This window comes from Uloborus diversus, chromosome 5 (genome assembly GCF_026930045.1).
Source record: "Uloborus diversus isolate 005 chromosome 5, Udiv.v.3.1, whole genome shotgun sequence".
Taxonomy (NCBI): Eukaryota; Metazoa; Arthropoda; class Arachnida; order Araneae; family Uloboridae; genus Uloborus; species Uloborus diversus.
In genome coordinates, this window is record NC_072735.1 from 23,314,869 (window position 1) to 23,329,459 (window position 14,591).

General features: G+C 34.1%; 1 protein-coding gene across 1 annotated transcript in view; it reads right to left on the reverse strand.

The window, feature by feature from the left end:
• Positions 1 to 14,591, reverse strand: part of LOC129221906 (sodium-coupled neutral amino acid transporter 7-like) — a 76,239-nt gene that overhangs the window by 23,714 nt on the left and 37,934 nt on the right. Inside the window, exons 2-3 of the mRNA XM_054856282.1 lie at positions 3,417 to 3,538; positions 1,524 to 1,722 (exon numbers count right to left, since the gene is read on the reverse strand). Coding sequence (XP_054712257.1) covers positions 1,524 to 1,722; positions 3,417 to 3,538 — 321 coding nt within the window. The remainder of the gene's footprint in view (positions 1 to 1,523; positions 1,723 to 3,416; positions 3,539 to 14,591) is intronic.

Sequence of the window (14,591 nt, forward strand, 5' to 3'; positions counted from 1 at the left end):
TGCACTGCAAGTGAACAACTTTCACAGCTTTCACTGTACTACAACAAACTCAAATGAAATCAAATATAAAACATCTCTTTGAAGATACTACAACAAACTCAAATGAAGTCAAATATGAAGCATCATTTTGAAGATACTACAGCAACCTCAAATGGAGTCCAAATATGAAACATCTTTTTGAAGATACTACAACAAACTCAAATGAAGTCAAATATGAAACATCTTTCTGAAGATACTACAGCAACCTCAAATGAAGTCAAATATGAAACTTCTTTTTGAAGATACTACACCAAACTCAAATGAAGTCAAATATGAAACTTCTTTTTGAAGATACGACAACAAACTCAAATGAAGTCAAATATGAAATATCTTCCACTTTTGAATTTTCGTGCTCTGTAAGAGCTTATATTTCTGAAATATGAAAAGAATGAAAAAAAATAAATGTGCTGAAACTATAAGATCCTACCCCTTATGAAAGAGTAGCAGAAAAGCGCATTTGTATCATGGGTCTTGACGAACCCTGGTTTTATATATATATATATATTTTTTTTAGTATGTTTACATTGACAATACACTTTCGGATATTTACTTTTTGTTCTTTTTTTCCAAGAGGAAACATATTACTTAAAACTATGTTTAGAAGGGGAGAATGCAAATTAAAAGAATACATCAAGTATATTTGTGTGCGTCCAATATTGCGGATTGAAAAAAAAGAAGAAATTATTGTTTCATTGCACTGCGTCTTCTTTAACCTATTACTTCCTTTTACAAAAAAGGAAGTATTGTATTCGCGAAAAAAATTTCCCTCAAAAATCGACCTTAATTTCCATTTTACTCACCCCCGAATGAATGTTGAGTTTGTTTTTCGACTCGACCACACGTAGATAAAGACCTAAGAACGTATAGACACGCGAAATATCCATTTTCACGATTCCCGAGTTAATTACAACGAGTTTTCTCGTGACGTCTGTATGTACATGCGTATGTGCGTATGTGCGTATGTATGTCGCATAACACAAGAACGGTATGTTCTAGAAAGTTGAAATTTGGTACGTAGACTCCTAGTGAGGTCTAGTTGTGCGCCTCCCCTTTTGGTTGCATTCGGGTGTTTCTAAAGGGGTGTTTTGCCCCTTTTTGGGGGGGGAAATCATTGTTAATTTCGATGTAAACTCGAGTGGTGTTATAATTTGGCGGACACTTGGCGATATATATCCAGTGTTTTTTCCGCCAAGTTGGCGAATTATTTTTTTTTTTTTAATCTTATTTCAAAATTGGCCACTGTTGGCGATATTTAGAGAGTAAACTATTGAATCACAATAAAATTGCCAGTAATGGGAAAATGCATTAAATTGGAGTAAAAGGAAGTCATGTGATGCACTCATCAGCTCGTTTTTTCACTGTAATGTGCTCTTATATCCCGTTGCAAAAAATGGATTGAGACAAAATCTTAGTTCTTTCTTTCTTTCTTACTTTTTTTTTTTTTTTTTTTGAACAATTATAAAACGACTTCGAAAGAGACTTACAGCTATCGATTTGGTCACCGATAATAATGAGAATGGCAACGCATACACAATATAAAGTCAAGGTAATGGAGATGGCTGCCATTCGTTGCCCTTTTTTACCAGTCATGGACAGTAAGACATCGTGATAGGTTTTGTCACCATTCACATCGGAGCAGTAGGCGAGAATAAACATTGTTGACATCATTAGACACACCATTATCTAAAAGAAGAAAAATAACAGTACAGTACGAAAGAGCAATAAAAATGCAATATAAAAGGGCAATAAAAAAGTAATATGAAAGAGAAATAAAAATGCAAAATGAAAGAGCAATAAAAATGCAATATGAAAGAGAAATAAATAAAAGTGCAATATCAAAGAACAAACCGACATTCATTATGGCGGACATCATTTTGCAATTTGACTTCATCGCTTATTTTGTGCGATATACTAGCGAGTTATGTTAGTTTGTTTTTGTCAATATTATTAGTAATCAATATTTTTCACAAAGCACTTGTTTATGCTCCCCTTTTCACCATTATGATTATTAGTATTATTATTTTTATTACAGTAGTAATAATTATTATTATTAGTATATTTATTATAATCATAATAATAATTATTATTATTATTATTTCTACATTTATTATAATTATAATACTCGTAATTATTATCATTATCATATTTATAATAATAATAATAATAATAATCATTATTATTATATTTAATGTAATCATAGAAATAATAAATATTATTATTATTATTGTATTTATTATGATTATAGTAACAATTATTATTATTATTATTATTATATTTGTTATAATTATCCTAATATTAATAATAATTATTATTACAATAATAATAATTGACATTATATTTTTTGGTAATATTATTATTACTACTATTATTATTATTACTACTTCTACTTGGAATAAAAGAAAGCTAAAACTGCTGGATGCAAGGAGAAACGGTACAGCCATTCGGGTTTTTTTTTTGAGCCAAGCCGTTTGATTTCACATTTCTTCAAATTTTTTTGTGTATTTGACTTTAAAAAAAAAACTAGTAAGTAGTTTCCGGCAAAGTAATGAAAGTTTATTTTACCTATGAGCGTTGGCGATATGATACACAGCAAATATACATTGCATCTTCAATTATTTTGAAGTTACTTTCTGAAAACGATTTTTGAAAAAATTGATATTGCTCTTTCTACATTGTAATGCGCACTATTACAAGTCACAGAAATCTTGTACTGCTGTTAAGTACTAAAGGGCATTTTTAAGACGTTTAGAAAATTTAAATAGTTGCATTAAAGTTGCACTACTTTTTTAAAGATAATTTATTTTGCTTATTCCCGATGTCGTTCAAAGTGACCGTAAATGACAGGGTAGCTTTGATTCAGGCTACTCATTCATTCTCAATGGATTTACTATATATTAATTCTTAATTTTGGATAACTATACAACACTTTAGTTGAACCAACTAATACAGGAAAACTATTACAATATGAGAAAGTCAGTTCAGAATAAAGAAATTATGGCTCAAAGATACCCTGAACGACTGCAGCTTTTTTTTTTTTTTGGATTATTTGTGGTCGGCTTATACGCTGCTGTCTTTTGCTAATGGCGGAAGTTTTTATTTGTTTAATATACCTTCGACTTTAATAAATCTATGATAACTAAAGTAAATAATATTTATTATCTGAGAAAATATTTCAATTTAATTCATTCCTCCAGAGGTAAAGTATCGAAATAGGAAGAACTATATTTTTTTATGATTTGTATTCAAAACATTTTTTAGCCTAAAATACGGAAAGACTTTCACAGACACACTTATTATTTTATTTATACTAAAGATTAAATATAGCATTTGCAATGGAATAAATTTAATTTGGCTTTCATAAAAAAGAAAAAGCTTACAAGTTGAATGCACGTTGCATACAATATTCCACCAGCTTGGTCATATGCAGCGGGGAAGTTGAGAATACCGATGCCCAATGCTGTGTTCACAATTAGAAAAGCAGTTGTTAGCCATCCGGCTCCTAAAAAGGAATAAAAAAAGACTTTTTCAACAACTTGCTACAAAATTTACAAGTTTGTAATGTGCTTAAAATAATTTTCTTCAGAAGCTTGTTTCAACAAAAGCATTTTCTTTATTTTCAATACTTGTACGGCAACGAACACATTATTGAATATGTTTATGCATAATTTCAAAATTGAAACTGAATACATGCAATTTGTAAGGTCTTCAAAGAGTGAATATTTGCTCATCCAATATTTGGACGTTGTTACTTTCAACTTCATCGACATCTGCGTGTTTTGGAACAGTATAGTTCTCTACCAGTGAATATTTAATTGAAGATAAATAGATTTTTCTGCTGGAAAAAAGCAACACAAAAATGTTTTGATCAGTTTTCTGCCGTTGAACTTGACCTGTATCCAATAGCAAGTGAATAATTATCCTAAAGGAATGTGTCAAAATGTTTTCAGTTTGGATTTCTTCTTTGATCACTATCTGACTTGGGGCAATATTTTTGCCTCAGTAATCAAAACATAACAAGCTTCCATCTTCTCAACTCTTCTTGAAGGTTTCAGCAACCTTATTTTCTATCAGCACCCCTGTTCTTGCTTATAGACATATTCGTTTTATTTTCGAATTATTCAAGGCAATATCTGCTTCACTGGGTGATATTGACCAGAGACATGTTGACTTGTACATCGTGTCTTTCTCAAAAAAGAGAGAGAGAAACATATCTAAAACAGTAAACGTTGCTTTTAAATGCACAAAATAACTAAGACAAATACTATGGTTATATTTCCCCATTATATTTAAGCATCACAATAAAATGCAAACAAACATAAACAATTTATCTAGACACAGTAATATATTCTAGGTGTTAGGGCTAGAAGACGTCTCGGTTTGACCAGGACAGTCCCGATTTTCAGACAAAATCCCGGTGTCCGGAACGGTTTACTTCTCGTCCCGGAAAAAGATAAATTTGATTACAGATGACCGAAACGATTAACTGTGAAGGATAATTTAAAATAATAACTGTCGTTTCGGTACCTCAGAGCCAGACAGACGTAAGTTCAAAATTTTCTGCTTATTACTGCATTGTATGTATAATTCTCGTCCACATCGAGCCGTGCAAACATAATTCTAAAAAAAAATTAATTTGAATTTTGACCTCTTGAATTCAAATTATGTTTTTCGCAATCACGAGTGCGTGTGTGTGTGTGTGTATGTAGGCATGTGTGTTTATATGTGTGGGGGGTATGTGTGTTTGTGTGCAGGGGGTTATGTGTATGTGTGTAGGCATGTGTGTAGGTATGAGTGTGTGGGTAGTTGTGTGTATGAGTGTTTGTGTGTGGTGGGGAATGTGTATGTGTGTGTAGGCATATGTGTTTGTGTCTGTGTGCAGGCACGAGTGTGTGGGTAGTTGTGTGTAGACATGAGTGTGATGAGTATGTGGGTAGTTGTGTGTAGGTGTGTGTGTGTGTATGTGTAGGTGTCTGTATGTATGTGTATCTGTCTGTATGTATGCGTGTGTGTATGTATGTGTTTGAGTGTGTGCATGTGTTTGTGTGTATGTGCTTGTGTATGTGTGTAGGTGTATGTATTTTTGTGTGCGTGCGTGTGTATGTATGTGTTTGAGTGTGTGTATGTGTTTGTTTGTGTGTATGTGCTTGTGTATGTGTGTGTGTGTAGTTGTGTATGTATGCGCGTGTGTGTAGGATATTGACGCAACCTGGAGACTGTTTTCGCTAGAAGAGCAGCATCGTAAGGAGCCGGTCGATGGCGATGCTGCAGAGGGTGCTGGCGGGAAAATAAAATGATAGCACATCAAAACAGTCAAGTGAGAACAATAAGCAATCGTGATTGCTCAAAAAAATAAATAAATAAATAAATAAAATTATATTAATTTGAATTTTTGGCATCTTGAATTCAAATTATGTTTTTCGCAATCACGAGTGTGTGTGTATGAATGCACGTGTGTGTTTGTGTACGTGCATGTGTGTGTATTTGTGTAGGCACATGTGTGTGTATGTATGCATGTGTGTGAGTGTTGTGTATGCAGTGCTGTGCGTGTAGGCGTTCGTGTGTGTGTATGTAGGCATGTGTGTTTGTGTCTGTGTGCAGGCATGAGTGTGTGTATGTGTGTGTAGGAGTATGCGTAAGTGTGTGTAGGTGTGTGTGTGTGTGTATGTGTAGGTGTGTGTGTGTATGTGTAGGTGTGTGTGTGTGTATGTGTAGGTGTGTTTTTTTTAATATTTTTATTAAATAATTTATTTACAGCATGCTCCATGACGCAAGTCATACCACATGCATCCACAATCTATTACATTCAGCTAAAGATGCATAGAAAACAAAACGTAAATCAAGTGTCCTTACAGCGACAGACAAAGATGAAAAACAGATTGCAAATTCAAAGACAAAGAAAAGGAATACTGTGAATAAATTCAAGGAATTGCACAATGTACTCAGGTGCAAGCAAATTTTTGGAGGCCACGTTAGTCCACTTGTTATAACTTGTTTATAAAGTTCATATCGAAGAAAGTCATACTGAGGACAAAAGAATAAAACATGATCAACAGTCTGAAGTTCATTCAGGTCGCAAGAGCACAGAGGGGAGGTCGCCTGATTGAATCTAAATAAATATTCACTTGTTCTGCAGTGTCCAGATAAAATTTGGGTGAGTATAAATGAGGGATTAAGATTTTGGTCCAATCTCTCATGAACAGATGGAAAAAATCTTTTAGTTATTTTCCCATGTTGAGTAATAAGCCAGTCTTTTTGACACAAGTCGACAATTTTTTCGTGTATCTGTCTTGAAATGAAACTCTTTGGAGCCTTTTTATAACTAATTGGAAGTTCTGATTGAGCCGCTAACTTGGCAAGCTCGTCTGCTTTTTCATTTCCACGATTTCCTGCATGTCCCCTGATCCACTGAATGTCTATAGTAAAATTTTTCTCATATAAACTTAAAAGAAAATGACGAATTTTTTCAATTATTTCCGAATGGCATTTTTTATTATGGAGGTTAAAAATTAGAATTTTTAACCTCTAATTTTTAACCTTTTAAAGTGTGTAGGTGTGTGTGTGTGTGTAGGTGTGTGTGTGTGTGTATGTATGCGTGTGTGTGTAGGATATGGACGCAACCTGGAGACGGTTTTCGCAAGAGAAGCAGCATCGTGAGGCGGCCGGTCGACGCGACGGTGGTGCTGGCAGAGGGTGCTGGTGGGAAAATAAAATCAGCGTAACGCCAAAAACAGTCAAATGAGAACAATAAGCAATCGTGATTGCTCAAAAAAAATTCTCTGTATTTTTTATCAGTGTTAAAAGAGCGCGCGCGTCCTATCCTTGCATGCGTTTAAACGTTTTTATTCTTTTTTTTTTAAAGAAATTTGCAATTGCTGCTTATGATGTAAATAATCTATCAAAAAACCAGCATGCCGATTAAACAATAAGTTTGGAAACTATGTCCACTTTTTGTAGTTAGTCTGTGCATTTAACCTCATCTAACCTTATACGTACACAGTTTTATGGAAGACAGTACATAACGTACAATACATTACAAAAATATGTACTCGTAATATGGAACCTTGGCTAATTTTTCTATTGGCCACTCTGTACTTTCGTAGCTAAATTGTTGGCTAAATAAGAAGTGCATAAGACCAAATGCCGAGTAAGAAAGCCTAACTGTTTCATAACTCATCAACTGAACTAGATGAAAAAGAATGTCCGAGAAAAATTCCTTACAACAGCGGTTATCAAGCTCTAATAGATACCCAGTTTTCAATCATAATTTTCGCAGCGTTAGAGGCCCTACCTAGTGTACCCTTGTGCGATCTCTCGATATGACATCCAATCTATCATGAAGCACTACTATCGGTCATTACCACGAGAATTTTGAAGCCCAGTTTCCTCACTAGATGGAGGCGCCTGGATTCTATTCGATGTGAAACTGCACTGGCTACTTAATTTTGCCAAGAGTACTCTAATTCATACGAGTACTTGAGGGACCTTTTACATGCCGTATAATCAAACGACATGGATGCGATCGATTTTCTGAATCTTGAAAATCCACCGACTGGTACCAGGATCGAACCTGTGCCTCTGGGAGTAAGACCCCAGCATCTAAACACTACACCACTCTGTTGGCATATTGACAAAAAATCAATGTATTTTCCGATGTTAAAGCTCTGCGGCTACCTTAACTAAAAGTCTGCACTGTAAAATAAAAAACTAAAATAAAAAAAACTGCCTGTTTACAAGAAAATATGTAGGAAAGTGGGATATATATATATATATATATATATATATATATATATATATTTTAAACTTTAAGAAATAGATTCACATTGTTTTTATTAAATAATATTTCCGTTCAGCACCATTTTATTCATATCTTTATCTAGACAACTGAGCGTAAATCCATCCATAAAACTTTCTTTTTACAAATGGTTGTGATAAAACAGTTATAATGTTTTATTTCATAATTATAATTTTACGTTGTACAAATTTAGGAATTTATTTTAGCTCAGCTTTACAGCTTTCATGTAGATAACAACTTGAATATTCCATTAACGGAGCATCGAATTTTCCCGCCTTTTTATTATTATCTTGCCCTACTTAGGATGATGACACATATCTCTATCAGATAGGTGAAATCTAGCCTGGATTGCAACAGCTGTCAAATTTTGTTCCAGAATTTTTTTTTCGGTTATCTAATGATCAACTTCCGAAGAAATAATAAATAAATAACAAGCACATGTGCACTTAACAAAATATTTCTAAAATTCTTCCAGAACTTTTTACATTACTTATATAAAACAAATAAAACACCCAGTTGCTGATGCTCTGAACGCGAGAACTGTTTTACTACACACACTCCTCAAAAATAAATGCAACAACAAGAAAGAATATGCGTAGTGCCATGTAAATTTCAGAGCGACAGTGGTGAGATAGATTTGCAAATGATCTAAAAACAGACGAAAATGAGTAAAATTTAACTAAGTTATTCAGTATCTAATGTGCCCACTTCGGGCAGCTATAGAGGCCTTAATCCAGGCCGACCATCAATGAGTTCGTTGATGGTTGCTTGAAGTTTTTTTTTAGCCAAGCCATATCCACTGTTCGGTGCAAATTACACTCCAACATCAAAACTGCATCCGACTCAAAAAAATAGTTATTTCCCAAGTATTTTATCTCTCTAAATAACACAAAATTACCATAAAAAGTTGAGATTAGCTCTTGTTTTCAAGATACAGTTCTTTCGAGAGCCCAATTAGAGTTGTGAAATATAACTAATTTTCCTTTTTTTTTCCAGCACATAGGAACACCTCCCATGGAACTGACTGTCTTTTAGACTTCGACTTCTGGTTGAGTAGAAAATCTCACGACATAAAACTCATACTACATACTCACGAAATAAAACTCATACTACATACTCATTCTGCTGGGAATGATGAAGAATTTCGTGAAAAGTATGAACAAAGATGGTTTTCCAATACCTAAGAGGAAAATACCCAAGATATGTTGAAGCTAAGGTTAAGGACAGAATTTTTAAGGGCCCTCCAAATACACACATTTATGAAGATCACTGTTTTTGATGCTGCCCGCCTTGTCTAGTGGTCAGAGGAGTCTGACTGCGATGAGGTGGTCCCGGGTTCGAGTCCTGGCTCGAGCATGGATGTACTTGCTCTCTCCTATCCTTGTGCTTCCTTTGTGTGAATGTGTTGTTATGCTGTGAATGGTTGCCTACCCTATTAACGGGTCTCTATGGCATGTGTGTACTGTAGAAGTCGGACTTCACACCAAATTACGGTACAGTTGGAAAAGTGAAGCAACGCAACCCAAATTGCCAGCCCAGCTGGCACAAGACAGCAACAACTGTTTTTGATAAAACTTTTAGCGGGGAGGAGAAAACACCTTTAGACGCGTTTTAGCGATGTGTTACATGTATTTCTAAGCAGCAGAGAAGACGAAATATATGAACAGTTTGTCAAATGACTCCTACAGAAGTTTTGTGACCATTGATACAGTATATGTCTCTGAAAATCCAGTTCCTCCTTTTCTAGCTGGATACTTTGACAAAACACTGTGAAGCTGTGAGCGATTAGCATGGGAAAATGTTTCACCAAGGTATCTCTGTAATGGATACGCAGAAATGACGAGAATTTAATACAGTTGGTCAGAAAACTCTACAGAAGTTCTGTGACCATTGGCGAAATATGCGTCTCTCAAACTCCATTTCCTCCAGGATACGTATTTGCTTAAAAACTGTGGAGCTATGAGCGATGAGGATGAGGAAAGGTTTCACCAAGATATCTTTACAATGGAAGGCAGATACGAGGGACATTTGGGCGAGTTAATGCTTACCGAATGCTGCTGGGCTATTACAAGAGATGATCCTTCCTTGACGTTCAAGAAGCAAGTTAAAAATGAAGCGTTTTGCAATAAAACAAAAGCAATCACTGCTTTCTGAAAATAAACACTGTTTAACGAAATAGCGTCAATTTAATGATATTAATTTATCGTTTCCAAAATTTTAAAAGTATTTTTTTCTGAAAGAACGTGCTTAAAACGTAGGATCTAACTATTTTTTAAATAATTTGTTTAAGTTTAATATTTTTAAAAAATTACTTAAATTGGTGAGCTTTCATTGTTTACATTTCTTGCCGATGACATCACAAATGATGAAATGCCATTCTGTGTTGCCATTCACAGAGCAAAATATTTAATTCTCACATAGAGCGCAATTTTAATTCGCTTCTTGATTCGTGGAAACGCGGTACAAAGATGCGCCAAAGAGCATCATTTGTGACATCATGAAGACCACGCGTTGTTTGAAAAATCGAACAGTTTAAAAAATTAATTAAAAAATAACTGTTGGGAAAAGGAAAGAATTTCTGGGTCCATGTTTTTTTTTTTTGCTTATTCTATCAATTTCAGTGACTAAAAGTACTACTTTTGACTAAAGGATACAACCCCATTACATTTAATGCACAGCATTTTCTCTTTCTTTTTAAATTTACCTTCGAATCAACGGGTAGTTGCTGCGAAACTTTCGCTAGGGGGCATTTGTGCGTCTTGAAAACAAGAGCGAAAAAAGAAAAAAAAATCAGTTACATATTCGTTTTTTTTTCGACCCAAAATTAGTAAGAATTGACTATGTAAAATCAGGATGCATACAAAAAGTTCATTTTATTGCGTAGTGTTTATCAATGGTTTATGCCAACGGTCCTCCGTTCATCCAACGGATACTCTATGACAGGGCTGTCCAACTGCAAAGAGCCTACGGGCCAGAATTTCGGTCACTGATCACCTGGAGGGCCGCAGTTTGAAAAAGTTGAACAATAACCTCTTACCTCTTATACAATAACAATTAATAGTTGAATTATTAATTATAAAACAATGAAACAAGGATTTTAAAACAATTCGCTTACATTTTACTGGGAAAACTGAGGCCGATCCGCCTTCTTGACAAAGGCAGGAATGTTAACATCGATGCGGGCCGCACAATATGTGTTGGCGGGCCGTATGCGGCCCGTGGGCCGCCAGTTGGACAGCCCTGCTCTATGGTATTCAGATCTCGAGAGGCCGCCAGTCAGGGAAGGATGTTAGGTCAAGTGGTTATGAGTTCGCCGTACGGCATGAGGCCCGCAATTGTCTTGCTGCAATACCGCGTGGTATGCAACCTGAAACAATGGCAGAACAAAGAGTTCCACATCTTGTGTGATTAGGGATTGCAATACCGACCAAAAATTCAATACCGGTATTCGGTATTTTTAAAACGTGATACCGGAATGCCGGTATTTGAAATTTCTGAAAAAAACGCTTGAAAACATATTGTTTCGTTGCCACATTTCATAATTTTGAACTAAAATTGGATTATTTATGAAAACGTATTCTGGGGAAATATAAAATGAAGGATCAAATGTCGCAAAAAAATCTATTCTACTAAAAACCATAATGGATCTATTGAATTGTTTCTAAGCCTGGAATTTATTTTAGTAATCAACTTTCCTACAGTTGAAAATACTCTTTCTGAATGCAGGTCGGTGGTATTGTTAACAATGCGCGATACACCTCCTCTAATTGTTTAGAAGTGCCTCATCTTTAAATAATGCGGTCTTTTTCGTACTATTTTTGGATAAGTCTTTTTGTTTGTGTGTGTTTCATTTGTATTGTATGTATGTATTATTATTATTATTATTCTTTTTCAATTTATAGCTAGTTGTAGTTTCTTTCCGAGAGACAATACTTTTCCAATATTAGCATCATTTTCTCTTGAGCAGGAGAGGTTTGTGTTTGCTTTTCCTTTGGTTTGAAATTTACGATAAACATGACTAAATTTGATCTTGTTAATTTCTATTAATCGTTTTCGCTTTCTTTTCCAAATTCTTTAGAGTTATAGCTGCGTAAATATTTGAAAATATGTTTCAATTGATTATGCTTTACCTCTATGCAAATTTTCGAGGCTCCATATAATTTCTAAATATTATCTTGCCAAGTATAAAGCCAATAGCGAGACAGGACGACAAACCAATATTGGTGACAACAAACTACAATTTGTTGTGCTCACAAGAAAAAGTTTTTGTCAAAATTTAGTACAGATAAAACAAATAATTAAAATATAAATCTTAGAGTATTACTGCAATTGATGATTGGAATAAGTTGGTCATAGGACAAATGCATTCAAAACTTACACTCGAAATTAACTTTCACAAAAGAGAAAATGAGTGATCAGGGAAGTGGAAAAAAATGAAAACATGGTGCACAAAAGCGCACGAAAATGTGGTTCATCTCACCATCTAGTAATGACAATATCATTTTGCAATCTTTCCGCTACTTTTGTTTAATGATATTCTATTAGTTCCTGCTTTTGAAGCCAAATTTTTACATCATAGATTGATTTTGGTTCTTTAGCAATGAAAAAAAAAATGTTACATTTAAAATAAAAGTTAATATTTAATAAGCTAAATTGAAAATTCTTTAATTAAAACTATTTATTATTTTCAACTAATACCGAAAATACCGGTATTTTACCTCAGCTAATACCGGTATTGCGAAATTGCAAAATTGCTCTAAATACCGGTATTTAGTATTCCGGGATAACGGTATTGCAATCACTATGTGTGATGTACAGTGATCCACTGTCACGCTGTAGTCAACGTGTACCAGGGGCGTCCTGTGATCAAACAGTGTGGCAACCCAAACCTCAAGGAGTACTAGTGCACATACTTAAATTTTAAATTTAGATCGTTGCCATCGGAGAGAAAGAAATAAAAGTAAAAAATTTCCGCCATGCATACATGTTTTAAATACATACTATATAAGGTATATAGCTGCTTTTATAAATTGCACGAAAACACATTAGTTTACATTTTTTGCACACATTTCAAATTTACTGTATTCTATACAAAAAAAAGGAAAAATTCCATTCATTTTTTATAACTGAATCTGCGTCATCATTTATTTTTCAGAATTAGATGTATCCAAAGATTCTATCCCGTTTCCCTTCGAGGCTCTTGATACACGAAGGAAGCAAACTTTACAAAAATTTCATTGGATCTAACATGTAACAAATGCAAAATAAAATAGATATTATAGTAAAGAAAATAAACTAAAATCAGAGCCTTGCTAAATGTTAAACTTCAGTTGTTTGAAAAAATGATAACAGTATTTGTAAAGAGTCATGTTAGGTCCAAATAATGCCTAGAGTAAAATAAACGAGCTGATGTGTGCATCACATGACTTCCTTTTACGTCAATTTAATGATAGTAGTGCCTTGGATTAAGCAAAGAAGCACTTTAAATATTTTTACCCCAACTTTGTTGCGAACCGGAGCAAAAAAAAAAAAAACGTTTATACAGATTAATTTTCCCAATATTGGACATTTTAATGTGAATCAATGGTCAACTCTCTAAATATTACCAATAATGGCCAAAATAAAACCAGATTTGAAAAAATAAATAAATAAATGTTGCCAAATTTGTCACCAAGTTGGCGACAAAATTTGGCGACCAAAAGGTTGGCGATATATCGCCAAGAGTTTGCCAAATTATAACACACTGAAGTTTTCATTGAAATTACAACGATTTCCCATAAAAATGCGACATACATACGCACATCCGCACATAGGCACATACATGCATACGTACATATGGACGTCCCAAAAAAAATCGTTGTAATTACCTCGGGGATGGTCAAAATGGATATTTCAGGTGTCTATACATTCTTAGGCACGTATCCACGTGTGGTCAAGTTGAAAAAAAAATCTCAACATTTATTCGGGAGTGAGCAAAATGGAAGTTGAGGCCGATTTTTGAGTGAAATTTTTTTCGCGAATACAAAATTTCATTTTTTGTAAAAGGAAGTAATAAAATGTTAAATCAAAGCATAGGATCGCTAAATAGGCATTATTTATTACACTAAATAAGTTGTGATGTTATGAAATAAACTAAGTAATAAAATAAAGTATTATTTTGAAGCACAAACTTAAGATGTTTAATTAAAGTATAAAATTACCATTCAGGTACAATTTCGTTTGATTAATATCAGGCTACGAGTAATGTTACAAAGAACTCCATTAAACAAAATTACCATGTAAATTGCCGTGTAAAACGTTAGTTCTTAAAATAGGTACTTATTAGAACAAAACTTTAGTAATAAACAGTGGTGTAAGATGAGTCAAGTAAGTTGTCAACATTTGGAACCTATCCAAAGTAATAAATAGTGGTGTGAGATGAGTCAAGTAAGTTGCCAACACATTTGGAACCTATCCAAAGTAATAAATAGTGGTGTGAGATGAGTCAAGTAAATTGCGAACACTTGGAACCTATCCAAAGTAATAAAGTAAAAATATTGTCTTCATCTTGATAATTTTTGGCTGACACTTTAAACACAGCAACTCAATGAATGGTTTAGAGAGATTTTATGCACAAAAAAACCTTTCTCATATCGAATCGGGAGGGGGGGGGGTAGAAAGAGAGAGCTTCTCCGTTTGCCCTAACGGTAATAAGACGCTACTTGAACTTCTACAACGATTTCTCAAAAGTTGGGAGTTCAATCTTGATGTAAGCAAATAA